The sequence below is a fragment of the Platalea leucorodia genome (assembly GCF_965183815.1).
Source record: "Platalea leucorodia genome assembly, chromosome: 1".
Taxonomy (NCBI): Eukaryota; Metazoa; Chordata; class Aves; order Pelecaniformes; family Threskiornithidae; genus Platalea; species Platalea leucorodia.
In genome coordinates this window covers 156,965,712-156,987,231 of record NC_138823.1, presented here as the reverse complement: position 1 = coordinate 156,987,231, position 21,520 = coordinate 156,965,712, and the positions used below count along the sequence as shown (strand labels likewise).

At 36.8% G+C, this 21,520-nt stretch overlaps 1 protein-coding gene across 3 annotated transcripts in view; it reads right to left on the bottom strand.

The window, feature by feature from the left end:
- Nucleotides 1-21,520, bottom strand: part of LARP4B (La ribonucleoprotein 4B) — a 57,280-nt gene that overhangs the window by 4,220 nt on the left and 31,540 nt on the right. For all 3 annotated transcript variants that reach the window (XM_082319447.1, XM_082319446.1, XM_082319448.1), the window contains 14 exons: nucleotides 20,455-20,602; nucleotides 20,101-20,262; nucleotides 17,976-18,057; nucleotides 16,925-17,061; nucleotides 16,235-16,338; nucleotides 14,309-14,419; nucleotides 13,759-13,812; nucleotides 13,198-13,407; nucleotides 9,911-10,017; nucleotides 9,154-9,408; nucleotides 7,574-7,619; nucleotides 4,218-4,382; nucleotides 966-1,090; nucleotides 204-315 (listed from right to left, as the gene is read on the bottom strand). In XM_082319447.1, coding sequence (XP_082175573.1) covers nucleotides 204-315; nucleotides 966-1,090; nucleotides 4,218-4,382; nucleotides 7,574-7,619; nucleotides 9,154-9,408; nucleotides 9,911-10,017; nucleotides 13,198-13,407; nucleotides 13,759-13,812; nucleotides 14,309-14,419; nucleotides 16,235-16,338; nucleotides 16,925-17,061; nucleotides 17,976-18,057; nucleotides 20,101-20,262; nucleotides 20,455-20,602 — 1,818 coding nt within the window. The remainder of the gene's footprint in view (nucleotides 1-203; nucleotides 316-965; nucleotides 1,091-4,217; nucleotides 4,383-7,573; nucleotides 7,620-9,153; nucleotides 9,409-9,910; nucleotides 10,018-13,197; nucleotides 13,408-13,758; nucleotides 13,813-14,308; nucleotides 14,420-16,234; nucleotides 16,339-16,924; nucleotides 17,062-17,975; nucleotides 18,058-20,100; nucleotides 20,263-20,454; nucleotides 20,603-21,520) is intronic.

Sequence of the window (21,520 nt, the reverse complement as noted above, 5' to 3'; positions counted from 1 at the left end):
TCAACACTTTTGCACTGTTAATTGCATAATTGTATCATGCAAGTAATCATGAGGCCACCAACACGCCAATTTAAGGATGCTGTGCAAATTTAAGGATGCTGGGCTTACATGATTAAGCAACACTGGGTAGCAACGGAAGCAATATTCTGTTAAATGCATCAAACTGGATCATTAAGAGAAAGTGAAGTAATAAGGTCACTTACTATGGCAGCCCCATTGACTTGTACCGATTTACATGCAGTACTGAGTGTGGAAGAAGAAAGCCTTTCTGTACTCTGTGTCTCTCTCTGCTGTTTATCCACAACCTTGGAGTCCCTGTAAGCATCCAGCAGGAAGCAAAGCTCATGAGAAGTGAAACTTCAGGATAAATGAATGATCTAATAGTGGGTCTAAAACTTTGAGTATGACTATAAGAAATTACAGCTATAATTTGCCTAGTACATTATGACTAGAATTGCATTTAAAAATGCTATCAAATATTAAAAAAAGATATTCCCGTGGAACTTGACACTACCTGTAATTTGTGACATTCTCATAGCATTTGGTTATTCAGTTACCTTATTCCTCCTACTGAAACACCTCAGTTTGACCTGCAGGTTCCAAATAAAGTCTTACTGAAAACTTTCTTTATTGTATGGACAATGGTACTGCCCACAAGATCATGGGTTTACGCTCTATGCTTCAAAACTATTTAAATACGAGACAGTAAGGTATTTATTAACTTTTAAATACTTGCAGAGGCTAAAACACAAGACTAAACTTTTGTCTGCTGGATAACTATTATGATATTGTTCAGAAATTAAGCATTATTGCCTTTACTACAAGTACAACATAAAACAAAATATTATTTCTTTCACTGATTAAGATTTTAATAGCTATTTAGTGTTCCACCTAGCCTTCTGATAAAAGAAAATGCAAATGTGATGCAGAGCTGAATAATTATAGCCATGTAACTAAGTGCTTACTCAGAAGACTGGGATGGCGAAGGAGACCTTTCAAACGTCCTGGGCAATGTAGAAGAAACTGGCAACAACGGCTCTCGAGGAATTCCTGATGGAATAGTGTTTGTACTTGCATCCACATTAATGTTCTGAAGGAGGAAAAAAGGCACAGAAGGGCAATCATAATATGCAATTAATATGGTTTGCCTGAAAATTAACATAATCAGGAAACAGTTTACAACTTGATTTATAAGGGTAAATTAACTATAGGAAGATAAAGAAGGATCCAATATATGTATTGTAACAAACAAGTTTTTTCCTTTACAATTATTTAGAAACACAAATAAATCACACACTGTGGCTCTTTCCCAAAAAGCTGGAAGCTTAGTTCCCTTTGGGACATATCTGGATGACAAAAATCACTTCTTTCAACCTGTGAATTTTGCACCTGCTGGTGACAAAGTAGGCTTTGTGCCTGTTCACATAACCATAGTTAGCCTATTAAGACAAAAAGTTCTTAGTGCATAACTCTAGGAGATGTCTTCTTCAAAGCTCTAACTCTACATCATCCCAACAGCTGTGCTAAAAACCCCTTACCTTAAAAAAAAATAGTTCTCGCAAACTAGGATATGACCATCATTTAGAAGTCCCTTTCTTATGCTATAGCATGATTTGCTACCAAGCAAAAGAGGCTTTTTCCATAGCCCTCAAAAGATTCTGCTAGTGTCAAGTGATACTGTGCTTCCAGATAAAGGCCAAATAGGTACAAGATGCATGCATGAATTTAAATTGTCACAAAATAAGAAGAGAAAGAAGACTTTCTATATTGAAAAATATTTCTGACATTTATGACCATTTTGTTTGTTTTAAAAAGTGCTGTGTTCTTCATATTGCTTCTGACCCATCTGACTCTAGAATCAGAACAGATTCTGGTAAGCAGAAGGGAGAGCAATGGGAGAACACAAGCACAGAAAGAACAACGTAGCCACCCCTTTTCCCTAGCCCAGCCGCCATTCAAAGGTCATAAAACATGAGACTCCTGTGGTCACTGTTAGAAAGGAAAATGGTATTTGATGACACTGTGTTAAGTCAGGCAGCACAGATTACTGCAGTAGATCTAAGCCTAGTTTTACTCAAAGTAAAAGTAAAACCATAAAAGGTGGATGTTTAGAAATAAAAGAATGGCTTCTACAGTTTTACTCACTATAATAGTGTGTGCAAAGGCTTGAAATTGCACATTGCTGAGCATTCTGGCCCAAATTCATCAAAACTTGTAGGTACATGGTTAAGTGTGAATAGCTTGAAGCCAAGCAGACAAGCAAGTGCTGTTCCTAGGCCAAAACACTCAGCCCCTGATCTGACAGCACTGCAGTTTCCTAGCTAGAAAATGTGGGATGATTAACACCTGCCATTCCCTGGAGCTACATCTAGAAGGGCACCACAAAGTAAAGAGCATAAAGATACGATGCCTGGATAACAACTGTTGGAAATTATACAACCTAAGTTCACTCAGCCTCTGTACACTGGACTTGCCCATCGATAAGACAAGAGTAGCGCTGTGTAACTCTACTTCAGCACTTCATAACTCTACATCAGGTGACATGAAAAAATGCCGAGATCAAGGTGAAAAGCAGCCTGTATACATTGGCAAGATTCTAATGTTAACTCAAACACCTTTGTAATAGAACACAATTGCTCTTTGGAGCCAGTTGCTGTTATCTTATTCCTTATTACTGCCAACAAGGAAAGGCAGCGCAATCCCTTTCTTCCACACAATGGTACAGACTAACTCATGCAAGCCAGAAAAAGAAACTGGGCAATCAAAGGAAGCTTTTTAATGTGACAGTGCATTGCACTATCATAAAACCTCAGTGCCTGACTGATATTAAGACTGCCTCTATAGGGCAGAAGTATAAGTTCTTTACAGTAAGTACAGTGCAAAGCAACTACTAGATTTGTAATGGGAGGAGCAATGGGTTTTCAGCTGCAGTAGCAATAGCAAGTGCTGGAATTATATTTAAAACCTGAAATACAATAGTCAAAAAATAATTCACTTCGGAAATAATAGAGGTAAAATACTTTAAAAATAGATCTTGGCCAAGAACAGACTACAGTCTGGAGTACTGGCTAACAGTAAGTTAAATACTGCTCTTATCACAGCACTGTCCTGCACGTTCCCCCTAAACGCAACCCGGGAATGCAGTTGTCCCTATTACCACTTGCAGGAGACAGAATAGATGGCTTGTCTGCGCAATCACTGCTTCGGGTGCAGGCTGCCCTGCTGCTTCCTCTTTCCTTTACCAACAAATGGTTTACGGTTGGACTTGATGATCTCAGAGGTCTTTTCCAACCTTAATGATTCTATGATTAAATACCCTCCCTATCCACCCTGATACATGGGCACCAAAGAAATCACTTCTGCAATAGACGGGTTGTAGAGATGAGACCCAAGAGAGATTTTTGGTGTTTCGTCAGTTTGCTTTGCACTGCTATATCCAGGGGTTAACTTCTTCAGTTGTGGACAGCTAGAAAAACACAAGTTAAATTAGAGCTAGCAATAAAAGCCAATACAGACTTCCATAACCTAGGCTGTTCCACAGTGCACGGGGTTATGAGTCTTGATGGAGGAGAACATACCGTCACTCACAGATGGCATGGCAGAGACAGTTCTAAGAATGAAATCTATGAACAACTACTGAACATTAATTGCATCTCTGCATTGAGAAAGCAGTGGTTCCCAAGTCATTCTGGTATATTTTTAATCTTTCCAAGCAATATGACAAGACAATGCTGCGATTCAGCTGGTTTTGGTAACAGTTCTCATTCCAGCTATGATGCCTAGCGTACTGAGATTACGTAGGCAGCTTCTTTATATTTCAGTGCGTAAAAGTTTGTCTCTGTCACTTTAAAGTGTTGTATATACAACTCAGAAGTCTGACTTTCAAACAGGAGGAAAATTTATCACTGGTTTTTCACCTGAGTATCAGAAAGCCTGAGGCAATTATGAACAGCTAAGAGCATATTTTTCTAATCTCTGCTATTAACATCTACTTACACTGGTGCTCATATTCCACACTATTTCAAAGAGAATACCCGACAAATTCTAAGATATAAGTGAAGAAGGCAGCGGCACATCATTTGACAGCTGTTTTTTAAAGGCATTTCTTATGACTCATGTAAAACCACAAGTTTTTTCTACGTATAAGCCACCAAATCTGAAAAAAAGAGGTATGCAATTCTTTGTTTTCCCAACAAAAATGAACACTGGCTACTCACTCTTTCTTTTGACGTTCCTATTACCACACTGGACAGTCTGTTTTCAAAAAGGTCTTCAGTCTTTAAATTGCCAGCAGCCCCAGGTAATGGAGGAAAGCTGGATAAACCCAATTCAAAGCTAGGAGATGGAGGTTTTGGGGGTGGTGGAGACTGTGTTTGGCCTCTCTGGAATAGAAATAACATGTTGAGGTTACTGCACTGGATGACAAAAAAGACATGGGACTCTCAACTGTATTTTGCATTTAATTTATATCTGTGAAGCCCTAGAAAGGCCTCCCCCATCCCACCTCCCAAGAAAACCACAGGGTACTAAGGAATAGATGCTTTCATTTTCCACTGTTGCCCTTAAAATATTTAACTATTATTTAAATGGGATGGCATAAGCATCCTTAAAAATTTCATATGCATAAGCTTTAGTGATACTAGTATAGTGAGAAAAGTCTTCTTGCTGACCCTTCCTTCAGGCTGGACACTTAGACTGACATAGAAAGGAAAACAGACTGGTTTAGGTATCACAGTATAGTGAAAATATAAAGCCCATCTATGTGCAGTTGATAACATTCTAAATGAAAGACAGGAGTCGACAAGAATCTTATATCATGTTCAGATATATTGAGAAATTGTAAGACAGCATGCCTTGCATGTAGTGTAGATAATGGCAATTTTCATCTAATTAATATGAATTTATATGGTCACTTTGTAAAAATGCAAAGATAGATGTCAAAGCTATTTCTGAAACAGGGAGAATTTTTCTAACTAAATCTAAGAAGAAAAACAATGTCCCAGGCAAGAAAACATCAACGGGCTAAATGCAACTATTGTGCACTACAGTCAGCAGTTCAGGAGTTAAGAGTACCACAGTTAAAGATCACTTGTGAGGACTGCTTGTAAGGATTTGTAAAGCTAAATTCTATTTACACTGAAAAAATAAAATTCCTTTTGTAATATGCTGTAACTGAAGTTACCCATTAACTTCATCTACAGCACGTGAACAAAGAAGTAACTGGCTCATGACTGTGCTCAGGCCTGTGCTAAGACGATCTCTGCTGCAGAATACCAAATGCAAAGCAATCTTTGAGACGATTCCCATTTTGAAAAGGAAAATATTTATGGGTATATAGCCAAGATGGTCTGAATGAGAGAACAATGCTTCTGGATAAAAAGGTGTTGCATTACTTACTGTTTTTTCCCCTTCCTTCTCATGAAGAGCAACAGATACAAAACTACCCTTGAGGTCTTTTCACAAACCACAGTTTATGTCAAAAGAAGTGCATGTCAGGAGGGAAGTAGGGAAAGAATAAATACAGAGGTGAGAACAACTGCAACTCCTAGAACTGCTACTGACCCAGCATTACTCCTCAGAACACAGTTTAACAGTGCTACACCAATGGAGGCTGCAAACCTCCAAAACCAGAAGTCCGATGACCTGTCAAAGGGTCATGGAGAGCAACTACACTTAGCCAGCTCAAACTGCAAGAGGAACATCGTGGGTTTGGGTTGTTTTGTTTGTTTTTTTTTTAGAACAGTTCTTCAAATAACAGCACATAGTTTTCTTAAAGAGGACTGAAGTCCTGCAATATAGATTATGCTATTGTATTTGTTACAAACATTTTAAGTTATACAGATGAGTCCTAAAAAATCCAACATACTAAGAGACAAGTAGCATGAACATCTTAAATTAGTGACACCAGGGAGGACTTCAATGGATTTTAAGCTGCCAACTGCATAAAATTTCTCAAGTCAACTTGTCATAACAAGTTGAGTAATTGGCTTCTGTCTATAGCCTCAGATACAATCTGATCAAAAAGGTTCGTGCTCTTTCTCATGCAAGCATGCATACTCTCTGTAATTTTTCCTTTTAAAAAAAAAAAAAAATCGAAATAAGGCATCACTCCATTCAAATACAACTGGTTGTAGTGATGTCCTGTGTACGCTATCTGATCACTACAGCATCACACAAGAAATTAAGCCAGGATCCTAATTATTTCCACAGCCTAAAGGGGTGAAATTTTAATCTTTCACTTCAGAGTACGCTCCTTCCCAGCGTACACAGTTGTGGGTGTGCAGCAGCTCTCGCCTCTGCTGAAGTTGCATCACTGGACAGCACAGACTGAAGATTCACTGGCCAGAAGAGACTAGAAGGAACCTGGCTGCACAGGCTGCAATTAAAGCCTGGTGCTGAGAGAAGGGAACCATGGGTCTCCAAAGAAGTCACGTCTATCAGTTTTACATTCAAAGTTAAAATAACCTTTAAAGTCAGCTGAGTCAGAAGAGCCTCTCTGCTGAGTAAGTGTCCAAGGTAATCCTTTCACTCCAGCCACTCACTTATATGCCTAACCTGTACCGCTTCCTTGTTCTTTCAAAGACAGAAAAAGATGTTGATAGGAAAACATCAATCTAAAAATTCAAGCAGCTTTGAAAGGGCAAAAGAAAAAAGTATTGAGAATCCTACATGTAATCTGATCTCACTGAGCTTTGAGAAGTTTGAAAAGAACTAAAAGCAACCAAAGGGAAGGAACCACTTGTCGTTCTATGCTTTCCAAACCTTGATGCTCCTTTTAGCCAAGTCCCCTAAGACTCCCCAACAGCAGGAGCCACAAATACACAAATGCAACAATTCCAGACCTTTAGAAAAGTTTTATGGCTTATGCAGTGGGGTTACTTTGCAATTGTAACATGAATAAGGAAATAATGCGGTTCAACTTCATGAACATGCCATATATGGCAAAAATGAACGGCAGAGAAGTGCCTGGTTTTACCAACTCAAACCTTAAGTCCTACAAAAAAACTACATTTTTTTCTTCTACGCAATGTCTAGTCCAGCCCTTTCAAGTATCAAGTCTATTTAGGTATTCACCTTGAATTTCAAAACTGTAATGTTTCAGTAGGGTTAGTGCACCCTTACCAAGTGGTACTTGGAAAGGCATTTAAGAAACAGAACTGACCGCTTAATAAGTAACATTCTAGCTATACGTTATGACACATGGATCTATAAAATGTTTTTCAACGGCTACATGAACGATAATCAAGTATCAAGTGTTTTGAACTTTAGCTTAGCTATTTAGCTCTCCCTGAACTTGAACACTGGCATGCTGACAAAGTAACACTAAGATGGAAATTTTTTGCTACTATAAAAGAGTAATTTTAACTTTTTCCTGGCTTCTGCATTAATGGACAATCTTCTCTGACAACCAAATGCAGTAAACTCCTGTGACTAATGAGCTGCTGTCTTCAGTCAACTGTGACATACAATCGCTTGTGCAATAACTTATCTCACCTGCTACTCCACATAATATCCATACTATTGCCTTGTTACCCTACTTTTATTATAGATGAATACAATCATGAACACTCACTGTAAACTTGTCCTCCCTTTTCTTTCGGTAGCCATATGAGTTTTTCCTAAGGGAAAGAAAGCAGTTATCAGAACCTTGCCTATAAATGAATGGAAGGCAGTTGGTGAAAACAGGAGAAATGAATTCAAATTGCTATTTCATCCATCTTCATTCTAGACAAGTTATTAAAAAAGATGTTTTGGGGAAAAACTTCTAGCAAGCTCTCATTAAAATAAAGGTATGGATCTTATACAAGTCAGCATAAGAATACACTGGTTACAAATAACTCCTGCATTAAAAGCATCTCAGTGCCAATCACATACAAGGCTTCAACAAAACCTTTCAGTATCCAAAGTAAAGGTTTTAGTCTTTTTTTTTTTTTTTTTAATACCTATGTAACTTTTGAAATATGGCTAACTATTTTTTTCAATTCAGGTAAAGCGCCTCCAAAACATTTTCAGTGCTTCTCCCCCAGCCCTGCTTTCAGGTAAAGCCCCTCCAAGCAGCAGTTTAAAATTTGCAATGCATTCTAACTTGGTTTCAATATATTTTCTAAGTTTTCTGTTTGACTTTTAATATTCTAAATGTATTCAATACCAAAACATCAGAATATAAACCTAAATACTGACTATTCCTGTACATTTTTATCATCTACAGTTTAAGCAATCTTGTTTCCTATGTCCTTAATCATACTTTCATCCACTAGTTATAACACAATTTGGCAAATTAGATTTAGAAAAGTAGTATAATCCTCGCACAAAATTCCCACTTAATTTTGCAATGATAAAATACAGGTCTAATCTAGGATCATCTGCAAAAGACTCAAGTTATCTTCCAATTCAGTAGGTCACAAAATGTAATTTACTTGGACTCACAAACACAGCCATCATTAAACAAAGCTGCACAGTACTTTTATAAAGCACTTATTAGAACTGTACTGTATTTAAAAAATTCTAAGATTAGCCTGCTAAATTCTCACATTAATATTGGTGCCACCAATTTTCAGCTCCCCAGGTGGGGTTTCTGTCTGGGTTGGTTTTTTTGGTTTGTGGTTTTTTTTTTGTTTTGTTTTGTTTTTTTTTTAACTGCATAACAGTAGTTTTATTCATTGCATGTAATCCTTTTTCCTTTCTCTATACCAATCCATCATCTTTGTTGTTGTAAATGTTTAATTTGGGCAAAATTCTGATCTTTCAACTGAAAAAATTAACAATGAGCACTGCTAATACAGGTTCAGGTGCACAATCTACACTGCTCAACAATGGGATGGGCAGAACTGCTTCATTAAAGTCAAACAAATAATATGCAAAAAAACTTTCTTAGATGAAGAAAGGATAGAGGATTAGATCTTATGGCTGTAAATTGTTCATCGGTTGCCATTAATGATTTTCATTTGGTAGGAAAGTATGCAAGTCTACTTTGCATTTGCTCTATATTTAGCACTTTTTCTAAAGTACTTTCAAAGATTTTAGTTTTGAGGAGAGAGTCTCAGTTTAAAATAGTAATGAGAACTGTACTAGTACCATATCTCTTTACTAAAAGAAGTAGTTTAGAAGCAGCAATACCAGGTTGTTCATAGGGCAACTCCAGAGTACACTCACCTTCCTCTACCTAATCCAGGAGACGAGTCAACGCTGGTCTGTTCCATCCGTCCAGTTCCTACTTCCCTCTTGGTGTAACTCGTAGTAGCATTCTGCATCCGTGTCCTGTTTTGTCCCGGCTGCCGCGTCTGTGGACTCCTGACGCCATTGATTAAACGATCAGCAGAAAAGTTGAATATTGTAGGACTGTCTAGAAGCCCAGGTCCCCTTTCTGCACTGGGTATTGTATGTCGTATATGAGACTTGCTAGGATTCCTACAAATTCAAAAGTCATTTCAACATACGTACTATGAGAGATCTTCTGAGGCCTAAGTCTACACACAGAATTCAGAAGAAGCAAGATCTTTAGTCCTTTTTTGCATTTTTCATTTATAAGAATGATATTCATTTTAGCAGGTCATGTGAATTATCAAAATTAACCTTTTCACTGTCTATTTTCAACTATGGCTTTACTAAAAACTACTTGAAACTGAAAATACTATATGAATAATCCTGCTGATCACATGCCATCATTCTGAATATGCTAAATCATGGAACAGACAAGTTCTCAGCTTTCAGACAGTCCATTTACATTTAGAAACAGTTCATCCACTAACAGCAGCAGCACCATCTGCCCTTTGGCCTCCCTTAACCTTGCACCAAGTTCAATTTCACAAGTATTTTCAAGTTTGCTGATGTTACTAAAATAAGCAGATTAAAACCCCACATGCCAGGTAATAAAATAGTATGTATATTGTTAAAAGATGGTTGAACTTGCCTGTTCCTGGGAGGATATTGTCTGAGTGTAGTCAATGGAGAAGCAGCAGGCTTGAAGGTTGGGGATGTGAACCCATTGATAAATCCAGTATTTGGAAATGGTGTTACCTAAAGAATATATTGCATGCTCATAATTATAAATAAACTGAGTACTACTTTTTGTTAACCCTGTATTTTATGTCATTCTATGCAGGGCAGTACTTAAAAAACAGTGTTTTGTTAAGTTTCTTACAAGGCACTGGACAAATGCTCTATCACTGTTTGAGCCAATCTTTTGAGAAGAGAGCCACTACACATATTCAAGTTCTGATAATTTGTTAAGAGGATTGAAAAACATCGAGCTAAAATTCTTGGCTGTAAGTTAAGTAATGCTCCTTCTATTTCACAGTGTATTTTTTACATTTCAGAGTACAGAGATACTTCTTCATCAGAGAGTCTCTAACCTACATAGCATGTAATTGTTTTTCTTATAATTTATATGTGAATCCCTCCCCAAAAAGAAAAAAAATTCTTTTTAGTTCCTCATTCTACTTATCTTCCATGTGACACCTAAATAAAAGTATAGAGAATAAGTGGATGTTACGTGGACCTCCGATTCTTTTCACATCTTACCACCTTATTCTACATGTGAATTACTGTCTTGTTGCCCAAAGCAGCAATATTAGCAAAGGATTTTTTGGGGTGGATGCATATCAATGTCTTGTATTAACAAGATATCAAAATTTGAAGCATGTTCATAGTAATTTCTCCAACCTCACTAGCACACTTTTTTTTTTTTAAAATGCATGAATGAGTTTAATTTAGGAAATGTTATTATTAGCAACAGCAAATACTTGCTTGTCTTCTCCCCCTAAAACAATTAAAATGCAGAACAGTATGACTTCTAGGTAGCACTCATTCTACACTTAATTAAATGATGAGAAACATCTGGGATTAAGACTGTTTCCTATAAAGGTATCTTTAAGCTTGTCTAACCTTTCTTGCAAAAGTTAAAGCAAATCACCGATCAATGAAAAATAAAATTTAACACCAAAGCTGTCATGCCAAACTACTCTTAGCCTAACCTAGCACACATGACAGCAAATGTTACCTCAAAACAGGCCATCTGGAGTTTAATAAAGCTCTTGTAGGAACAAATTTTCATCAAAATACTGCTTTGAAGTGTTTTCTGCTTTAATAGTTACAACTTGAACACTGTAAAATTCAGTCAAAGCTAGTAAGCAACTACTGAACCTGAATAACGAGAAAACATTTAACATAAAGGAAAACCAGTTTAACTCATTGCTTAAAGCACTAGCAATATTCCCCCCTTTCTTTCTTTATAAGGATAGGTAATCTTTTTAGAGTGAAAAAAATGTCATTTTCCAATAATATCAAAAGCATCAATTTGCTTTCTCCACAGAAGTCATCTGGCTCATCAAAAGTACACTTTTTTTTCCCCCCACGAGCAGGACAAACTAGATCTTTCCTCAAATACTATTAAGTACTTGATGAAGAAGTAGGTAGTTTTAGAATTTTGAGGATATATTGCTATATTCTAGTTTCAGAACTAAAACTGTAAGTACACCCAGTACTGTGGGCATAATCTCAAATTAGAGATGAGACAAAGCACTGTTAGTGTTTATGCTGAAGCAGAAGAGAGAAACTTCTGCTATACTTGCACACAAGTCTCAACGTACAAAATGCAACCCTGTCTCATGAAAATTATTCCCGTGTCATTGTTCCTCATGGTCCCTGTTCTCCTCACAAGTAATTTCTATTCAAATATAGCTCTTCCTAGAAAAGGTTCAAGAAACATCGTATTACATTAACGTACACAAAATGCAGCTAACTAATCACAATATGCTGGAAAACAGCAGGAGGCAAAGCTCTGCCAGTTAATTTTCTGTTTTTACTAAGAAAGGTATGAGATCTTTAATGCTGGCAAACTTGTAATGTCTTCCCCCAAAGGCCAGGACTAGTAAGCTTTCTGGAATACATAAAGTTCCAGGATGACATAAGGCAGATACACACTATGCTGTGCTTGAACCTGTGGCAAATTAATCTACATCAGCTACACCAGTGCCATGCAAATACTTCACTGTCCTACAGCAAGACAGTGCAATAGTCAGTTTATCTAGAGGAAGAATCACATTCGTTGCTGCTTAATAAGGTGGCTTTCTCCTGCAATAACATTGTTCACTACACTACCTTGTCTCCTCCGCATTCTTCATCCCCCTTAAAAAGCCTTCCCCTGCAAGGCCTCTGGCTACCTTCCCTGTGTGTGAAGTGTTTAGCACACCAACTTTTTAATTAGCTCGCTGTTCAGTACACAGGAAGTTTGCTCAAGTTTGTTCAAGGACACTTTAATCCTCTGCCAAAAAACCTCTAAAAAGCTTCTAATTTTGAGTATTGCTACCCTAGTTTCTTTTAGCCGCAAGCAGAGAGGCATTTTTACAGAGCGGAAAAAAAGGTTCCACATAGGACAACCTTAGTCTCCCGGTCATTACAGAAAACTATATTCACATTAGTTTTTGTAGGATAACAAAGGCAGACTAAAAGGGGCCAAGGTAATTCTGATGGGACTGTCACAACGGAGGATAAGATGGAAGCAGCATTGCAGGATGCAGCGCATGTCCCATTAGAGTATGTAAGGACTTACTGCTACCACCCTAGCTCTAAGGCTTACCGATAGCCCCTTTAAAAAAATTCTGAAAAACTAAGCAATTTAAAAGTGAATTTTTTTTTTATTAGCAAAAGTATTTCTATTTTTTATTGCCAAAAAAGATGTTACTTATGCACAGAAAATATTCTGTGTTAAGAACATGCCAAATAGGGCAATTCAGCATGTTAACCTAGAACTTATTTTCTTGCTGGAAGATCAAGATGCTAAGTTATCCTTATTTATCTGATTCCATTAAGTTTATTCAGTACATATCAGAATTGCTTTTTCTGGTATTCACGTACATATTCTGAAGATAGTTTCTAAAAAGGCTTTTAACCATTACTAAAAGAAGTCTTTACTAAAGATTTCTTTTGTTAATGGTTAATTAATAACCTTTAGTAAAGAACTGCCTCAAAAACTAAAAGGTCAAGAAGAAAATCACACCGCAGTCTGAGACTAGATGCAATTTTCAAATAATTAATCATGTATACCATGGGAAGAATTCTGAAGAACTGTTTTTGTAGAAGAATCAGTATCTTAAACTCCCCTCTTCAGGATACATATGCTTCCTACACCTCAAGACTTATAAGAAAAAAATACCAACTTTGAAAAGAATGCAACTGTTTCGTTATCAAGAGACTTACCAACGAAGGGTCAAGGTAGCTGTGTGTGGCTGACCAGGTCTGTGGGCCAATTAAGCTGTACAATGGAAACTGCTGATGGGGACTGTATACTGGAGGTAAGTAAAAGGATGTTGTGTAACGCTGCTGCGTGTAGAGGTTCATATCCAGAGGTCTATATCCATTCTTTGGCAAAAATGTGTTTATAGCTATTGCCTTTGCTTTTATTCTTGCCTGCAAAGGAGATTAGATTATTTATTACAGCAGCCTTTCAAATTAAATCAGGATGGTTCAAACTAGCAGCTCTCAAACTTTTACTGGACACTTGTCAGTCACTGCTTTCTTTTTCAGGGAAGGCAGGAACAGCTGAATGCTTCCCTGCTGGCCTGATGCCGGGATGGATATATTGCTGCCAGAAAGAGGAAAAGGAGAAATCAAATGGCATGTGCTACATTTCAAAACCCATCTGCAGGTCAAGTGGCTGCTGAGAGTGGACCACTTAAATTTATATTAGAAAACATTGAGCCCCACAAAACCCAGAACATATACACACATGCCCCCCCAAAACCATAAAGCTCTATTTACCTTAATCGGTTTTCCTTGGAAAGTTTTCACTTCTTCTCTAAGGTATCTGTAAGCCTTTAAAAAGTAATTACAAAATTTGTCAAATATAATTTAAACAAAGGAACTTACGTTTTGACAGGCTAAGCCTAACAATAATTCTTGAAGTGTCTGCTAATATTAGACTACAGAAAACCCTCATATGTAATGCGCATTTGGCAAGATTTAAGTTATCGTTGCAGAAATGCTTCAGTAGCATTAAAACAAGATTTTAATTCTTACAATTGAAGCATTTCAGTGTGTCATCCAAAATATCAATGTTCTTAGTACAAAAAAATTATAGCTTTGGCCAGGAAGCCAGGATATGTGAAAAAGTTTAAACATAACACTGTAAGAGTTTTACAGTACTGATAACTGGATATTAGCTAAGGGGAAGCATTACTGCATTAGGGGTTTGGGTATTTTTCTTTTTAAATTGTTACACATTTGTAATACAGTTTACAACCCATCAATCCACCTTCATCCCAGCCTTGTTTACTGTTATATTCTAAAATGCATCAAAAAATAGTGTTACCTGCTGTGCATCGGCTTCTGATTCAAATGTGATGAACCAATTGTCATTATAGGCAAACTCACAGTTGATAAACTTAGGTAAATTATCTCCTTTGAAAAGTGCTTCCACCTCCTAAGGAAAGTGGTTTTGATAAGAAGGGAGAAAAAAGGGTGGGAGAAGAAAAAAAAAAAATGGATGGACAGAAGAAAACATCAATTTAAAGTGCAAAACTCTGGAAACTCCAGGTAAGAAAGATAAAAAGCACTTTCAGGCTTACAAAACAGAACTGAGAACTTCAGAGCACCTGCAGTAGTGTTAGCTCTCTCCAGTCTCCCCACTAGCTAAAAGGAATTCAAACAAGCACCATCTAAGGCCATACTGCAAGTAGAAGTTGCCTGCTCCCTTTCAATCCGCACAGATAAGCTATTCAGGCCATAGAAAGACACTTAAATTTGGCATGAAGTGCAGAAAAATGTCTATTTCTCCCGTCCCCAAAACCATGGAGCCACACCAAAGCCTCTGCATACTGCATGGGACAGACCAACCCCACCCTTTCAACAGAAACCTGGAGATACACTTTAACTCAAGTGTCTACAGATGAATACATTTCAAACAGGGTTTATCTTACCTTAAAAACAATCAGCTAGTTTCTACAGAAAACACACACCTTGGACTTTAGATTTCTTTTAACCCAATTGCATATCATTTATTTTCATCACAAAGTTGAGGTGAGCAGCATCAAAAAGCAATGCAACTCGGGAGGCCTTTTGGAACTTTGCTGCTTAAATAAAGCCTGACCATGCTACACCAGAAAGTGTATCCTATTGAATCTGTCAGGTTAAGTATAGATTTGCCAGTCTGGCAAATTTAAACACATAATGTATAAAACACTTCACTTCGGACCATCTCTTTTGAAAATAAAGACTCCTCAGAACTTTGTTGTTGTTAAGCATTTAAGAGCGACCACCCAGTGCTAATATATCCAACCTGACAAACTGAAAACAGAAAAAAAAAAAAAATCTGTAATATTAAAAGCTAGGCAGTCTTTAAAAGGTTACGTTTCATTTAGAAAGCTAAAAGCACCTGATATTTTTAAGCTATGTGTTTAGCATATCTATCTTGTCCCTCCAATTCCCTTTAGCATTTTGTTTCACACTCCTGTTTACTAAGGCCACTTCTTTATTATAACTTTTAATCTGCAGTACTTTTTATTTTTGTACGAAGACTACCAAGAAGAGCAACTCTTTCAGAATCTTTATTCTTCCTTGTAAAATTAAACAGAGGGGAAATTAAAATATCTCCCCATTATCAAGAATCTGTGCCTTCTCCTCCTTTTTAAAAATTCAAGATGGTTTACTCTATGGCCCAAACATTTTTTTCTAGTCCTTCCACTAGTCATAGTCCCAGCTACACTGGAGTTGCATTGAATGTCTTTCAAAGAATCAAGTTCTCCACTCTCGCACTCATTCCACAAGCCAGCAGAGATCCTTAGCGACTTGTGGACACCTCTACCCTCAGCACTACGCAAGTTTGCAAAGCTTTAAGTACTTCATCCTAACAAGCTTCAAGGTGCAGCAGTGGCATTTTCCATTCTAAGACTTACCTTCCCTCATCTTCATCTGATATTTATCCAAGGAGCTGAGCGCTAAGTGCATATGGATAAACCAGAATCCAAGAAAATTGTAGTATCTCTACCAAACACAGCATTATCAGTTTTTTCAGCTCTCTGCAGTGCTACAGGTTTTACCACAGTCTTCCTATGAGCAACATGCTTCTATCACATGTATTTATTATCCAAACACACACAATAAACTAAGGTGTAAAAGCATTGTTAGAAACTAACTAACAACGTAGTAAGAAATGTGATATGCTTATTCAAATCTGGAAGAAATCTAACTTCCAAATCCTAAGGGAAAAGCATTCTTTACTGAACAATTAAACACTTACTTCAATGGGGGTAGATTCAGGTACTTCACGTAAAATCACAATACAGCGATTCTGATTTGGCCTAACTTTTTCTCCCTTCTCATCCACTTGAACTAAAGGCAACGCTAAGAGAGAAAAGACAAAAACGTATTTTAGCTGTCAGCAATCATAACAGCTTTGCATACTGAAAGATGCTGTGGACAGTTTTACAAGGTAAAGCTTTTTGTGTTAAGTTGAAAGTATTTTTGATCATTAAGAAACTAGCAGATACAACTGAGGATACTTTCAGACACATGAAACTGAGTAGACATGTTCCTTAAAATCGCTACACTCTTCCTACTCTTCCAGCCTAGAAAAATCGCAATTCATTAGCTTTTTCTTCTAAGACACACATTGAGTCATGTTCTTTTTTGATTCTTACCGTAGTGGTAATGTCCAGTAGCCTCTTCTGAGAATTTAAACTTACATTATCCTCATTTACACAGATCATTACTCAATATTTCAAATGTGAAGTGGCTTTGATAAAAGTGCAGTCTTATAATTGTGATGGTCTAAACTGGAAGCTGCTTGCTCTATTTATTGCTTTACAGAAAAAGGAAGGCATTTTATTGCAATACATAACAAAAAAAAGGAAGAGAGATTGAAAATCTGGATTAATAGTCCTACAGCAATAACCAAAATGCTTTCTAGCATTGAGGGATTTTTACTTACATCTCAGCACTTCAACAATCAAATCCATATCAGTACTGAGTTTCTTGACATGATCAAGGTTTGCTACTGTCATTATTGGCACATACTGATCACTGTCCATCTGTGATATAAGGTACATGTCACTGGCAAGATTTTCTCTGTTGGGAGAGAAAAAGAATGGGAAAATGTCACGGATGTAACTTTTGCCAATAAACTTGAGACAAAAACTCATCACATAGTAGAAGGCAGACTCCTACACTAAATTTTGTTTTCAGCATTTTCACCAACTCCCCACTCCATTCACTTCCTATATGTCACTTCCTAGAAAACATGAAAATGTGTTGGTTTTTTTTTCCCCCCCTTCATGCAACAGTATTGGCATCTTCCTGTTCAGGCAGCACATCACCCCCACAAACATGTAATATTGTCAGGAGTTTATTACTTCAAATGACCACTGACTGCAACTGGTTATGCAGGAGTATACAGATTAGGAATTGTTCTAGGTTATTAAGACATGTGTTTAGGGTGTTTTTATCTAGACACAAGCACTGAGAATAATTAAGTACAAGTAAACTGCTTTGATGATCTTGCATCAGTCTATACTGGAATGTGTACGATTCAGAGACCTTTATTTTTTTTTCTTTTTAAATTGATCCTTAACTTGAAATATAAAGGGATCTACAGATGCACATACAAAAATCCTAGTTTGTATCAATGGAAATTTAAAAATTATTAGCTTAAACAAAGCTTACCAAATGGCTTAAGCTACTCAGTTTTAATTTGCAAAAATCCAGTAACAGTCAAAAATTCACCTGATCTGTAATTGCTTGTAACTACTCTCACTTCAAAACAATGTATTTGCTAGTTTATGTTTTAGGCCCAGCAGTTTCAGGTAAGCTTTAACAAGTACATCAATATGATATTTTGGAATTTGTGTGTTACTTCCCCCAAACTCTCATCCCTTCCATTCAGTTTTAAGTGACAGCTGTGAAATATATTAACATACATCCCAAGTTAGGTAGTGGATCTCATTAGTTATCCTCCACTTTGCTACATTTTGGTATATACATACCTAGATAAGCAGAATTCCAGTGTTTTTTTCAGTAATTCACGTAAATCTTCCTGACCTTCTGGCTGCAACAGTTCGTTTCCACCTAATAATTAAAATACTTAAGTTTAAATATAGTTCTGCTATATTACACAATAGATATTTTAATGAAGCCATCATATCTGTTACTGACTGTATAGCTAGTAACAAATTTTCCAATTCAATAAGTGTTCATTGTGTATTAGTTCACCACCCACCAAAATTGCATGGAAACACTTTTTATTTAAGAGAAAAAAAGAAAAACCTATCTGACTTCACTTGTTAACCTCTGTTCTCCAAATACAGAAAAACTTGAAGCCGTTTTAGAAGTGCAGCTACAAACACATCTCAAAGTAAATACGGAACTGATTTAGCTCATATATCTGTCTTCCCATCTTAGGAAACGAACTAATTTCTAGCTGACTAAACCCTGACTAATGCAGCTGAGTAACACAGCAAGCGAGCAATGTAACGGAGGCACTTTGTACTTCTGGCCTCACTCTAAATTCCCAACACACTAATTCAGAAAAGAGAGTTTCAGAACATAGTTATGAAATATCAGCAGATATCCAATCAATTAACAACAGATGTGTGATCAATTAAACTCTTGGTTAAGAAGGAGAAATGAATTTTTTTTATACCTGGAATTTTCAAAATTATCACATGGAAAACACTAATTTCATGTTCATTTTAGTTTAGACCCAATATACTACAGTCAGTTGAGGGTAAACTAATTGTGTCAGTGGGAGAACTGTTTAAAGATCACAAGTTTAGTGTGGCTTTTAGAGATTTACAAAACATTTAGTAACGTGTTACATAAATATAATTAGTTTTTTTAAAAAGTATTTCACACCAGCTATTACCCTCTATACCCTTCCCTTCTTCAGTAACTTTCATCCTTTTCTTCAGCTCTCCTTAACCTTTCTTCTTCCTAAAGCAACTTCTAATTTCCTCCCACTGTTTTGTCCTTCACGTGTTCTATTCTGATGTAGATAATGCCAACCTGAGAAATACACATATCATGTACTAACCACTATTTCCCTTCCCCATCTCCTCTTTCTTCCTTGCCCAAAACCTAGCAGAGACCAAAATTTTATTCATTTTTAAAAAATAATAATTAAAAAAAAATAAAAATCAGATTTCAGAGTTGGGACCACCTATGCTACTATTCATCAAGTGGAATAGATCTGACCTGCTGTTCAGCTGCTTTGCAACACTACTTGACTCCTGTTAAAAGTTAACAATTTTGAGCACGTAAAGGACATGCTGACAAGTTCTAACACTAACCTGAGGAATACTGTTCCCTTCTAGGGTGCTAGGCACCATTAATGTCATTTTCTATTTGCCAGTTAGTTATCATTTAATATTCCCCAATATTGCCCTTAAGTAGAAGAGTCAAAGAGAACTTTCAGTTTTTGACACAAGCAAGGACGATGCCACAACTGTGTCTGATTTCAGTTGTCTTGATTTCCAACTATTATGGATGCTATACTGGTCATTTTAAAATACATGTTATAAAATCAGCTAAGCACAATGAACAAGGAGCAGACCTCTCGGGAATCTCAAGAAACACCCAGCACGTACTCTTTCCCATCCCTCATCTCAGTTCAAGTAGTAATCCTACATCCATCTTGCAGACCTTCTGTCCCTTTCAGTGAAATATAAGCATGGCTGAATCTCTATGCTAGTTTACAGAAGTTTCTTAAAACACGCCATCTGGTATAGACTACAGCTACTAACAGTCGCACTGAAAAAAAATCATGAGAGTTCATTAAAAAAGAATGCAAACAAGTTAGACTAAATTGTTGCTTATTTTGGCATTTTAAGTACAAGACTTATGTTTCAACACATCGACATTACTACTTGAGGCACAAATGGTATGTGAATTTCACCTCGGTACCTGACCCAACTACAAATATGCAGCTTAGACAAGTAGATATCTAAATGTAAACATCTACACTAGGGATTTGCATTCAGAATAACATTTCAGAAAATAATACTCAGTTATATCCAGAACTTATGATCATTTCTGTGCAGTATCTCATAAGGCCTATACTCAAACAGGAGACTGGTTTCCAAATATGTCAAGCAAATATCAGCTTTCTCTTACCTGTCTGGGTGGTTTCATGCATAGACTCATACTCAGAATGATCGAGAGCCAAAGGGTTCATATCTGTCTGGTCTGACACCGAAACAGCTGGTGACGGCTCCTGCAGCTCTGTCAGCACTGCATTCTGATGCTTTTTGTCGCCATCACCATTGGCATCCAGGCCTGCAGCAGAGATGACAAACACACTCAAAAAGCATTCATTCTAATCACAGTAACATCAGAGTTAAAACTAAACCTGAAGTAAAGTTGCTTACAAATTTGCATTCATTTTTTTAACAGAAAATTAAAATTGAGAAAGCTCTGCACTGAATTTTACCTTTTGCTTGAGCAACAGCTAGAAATTCTTACTCGTACCTTCTTTACAAGAATCTGGAGGTTGGTCAGGTATTTCTTCCCACGTTTTGCTCACGCTACCATCAGTGGCACCACTTGCTTCCAAGTGTAACATATGATTTCCCCACACCTTTGCATTAGGATTTAACTCAGAAACCTTGGTTGACTCCTACAAAAAGAAATTTCTTTGATTATGCACTTTGTGGATGCACAGCGCGTATCTGTGCGTATATATGTACAGTATCAGATGTACAACTCTAGATTGTATTGTCAAGTTTTTTTTCACATCTGAATATATTAACTGACTTGCCATCCCATAATCATTTCAGGTACAAAAACGACTGAATTGTGCAGCACAGAATTCATTTCCCTGATTAAGAATCACCAGAAAAGGCTAGCCAAGCAGAGCAAACTACAACAAAGATTTCATTCTTCGCCTCTGACAGACAAACTCAACCTGTACTTGCCCTAGACTTCAGGCAGTTCTCTAATATACATGTTAACTCGATGTTGATTATATTGTTATTGTATCTGTTTCTGCAAAATCACATTAAAAAAATGAGAAAATACAAAAACACAGGAGTTTTCTCTTTTTTTTTGGACTTATATAAAAGAGTAATAGTTTTAAGGAAGCATTATGGAAAATTGAAGGCAATGAGTTGTGCATGACAACTACTGTCATTACTTCAAGAGAAAAAAACACAGCATTAACAAAAAAATTAGGGTAGTTTTCCCCTAGGCAGGATAAAAAGAATGAATTACCAGATCCAGTTAAATCATCTTAGACCAATCTCCTTTAACCTGCATTGGAAACGGATACATTTAATGATCATATATGGTTGTTTATAACCATTATATAAATGGTTATGTTTGTGCTTTGGAGAGATTGCTCTCTGCAGTGCCAACATCTACAATACTTCTTTGGTAGTAACATGAGACAGTTTTGTCTTGTTTTGCTAATGTTTGAGCAAAACATATTAAGTTATTCCATACCCAGAATATCTTTGGTGTGTTTTAATATGATGATGATACTGGGAAAGAGTATTGTGTGATAACACATACTAAAAAAACTTATTAAAATTTGTTT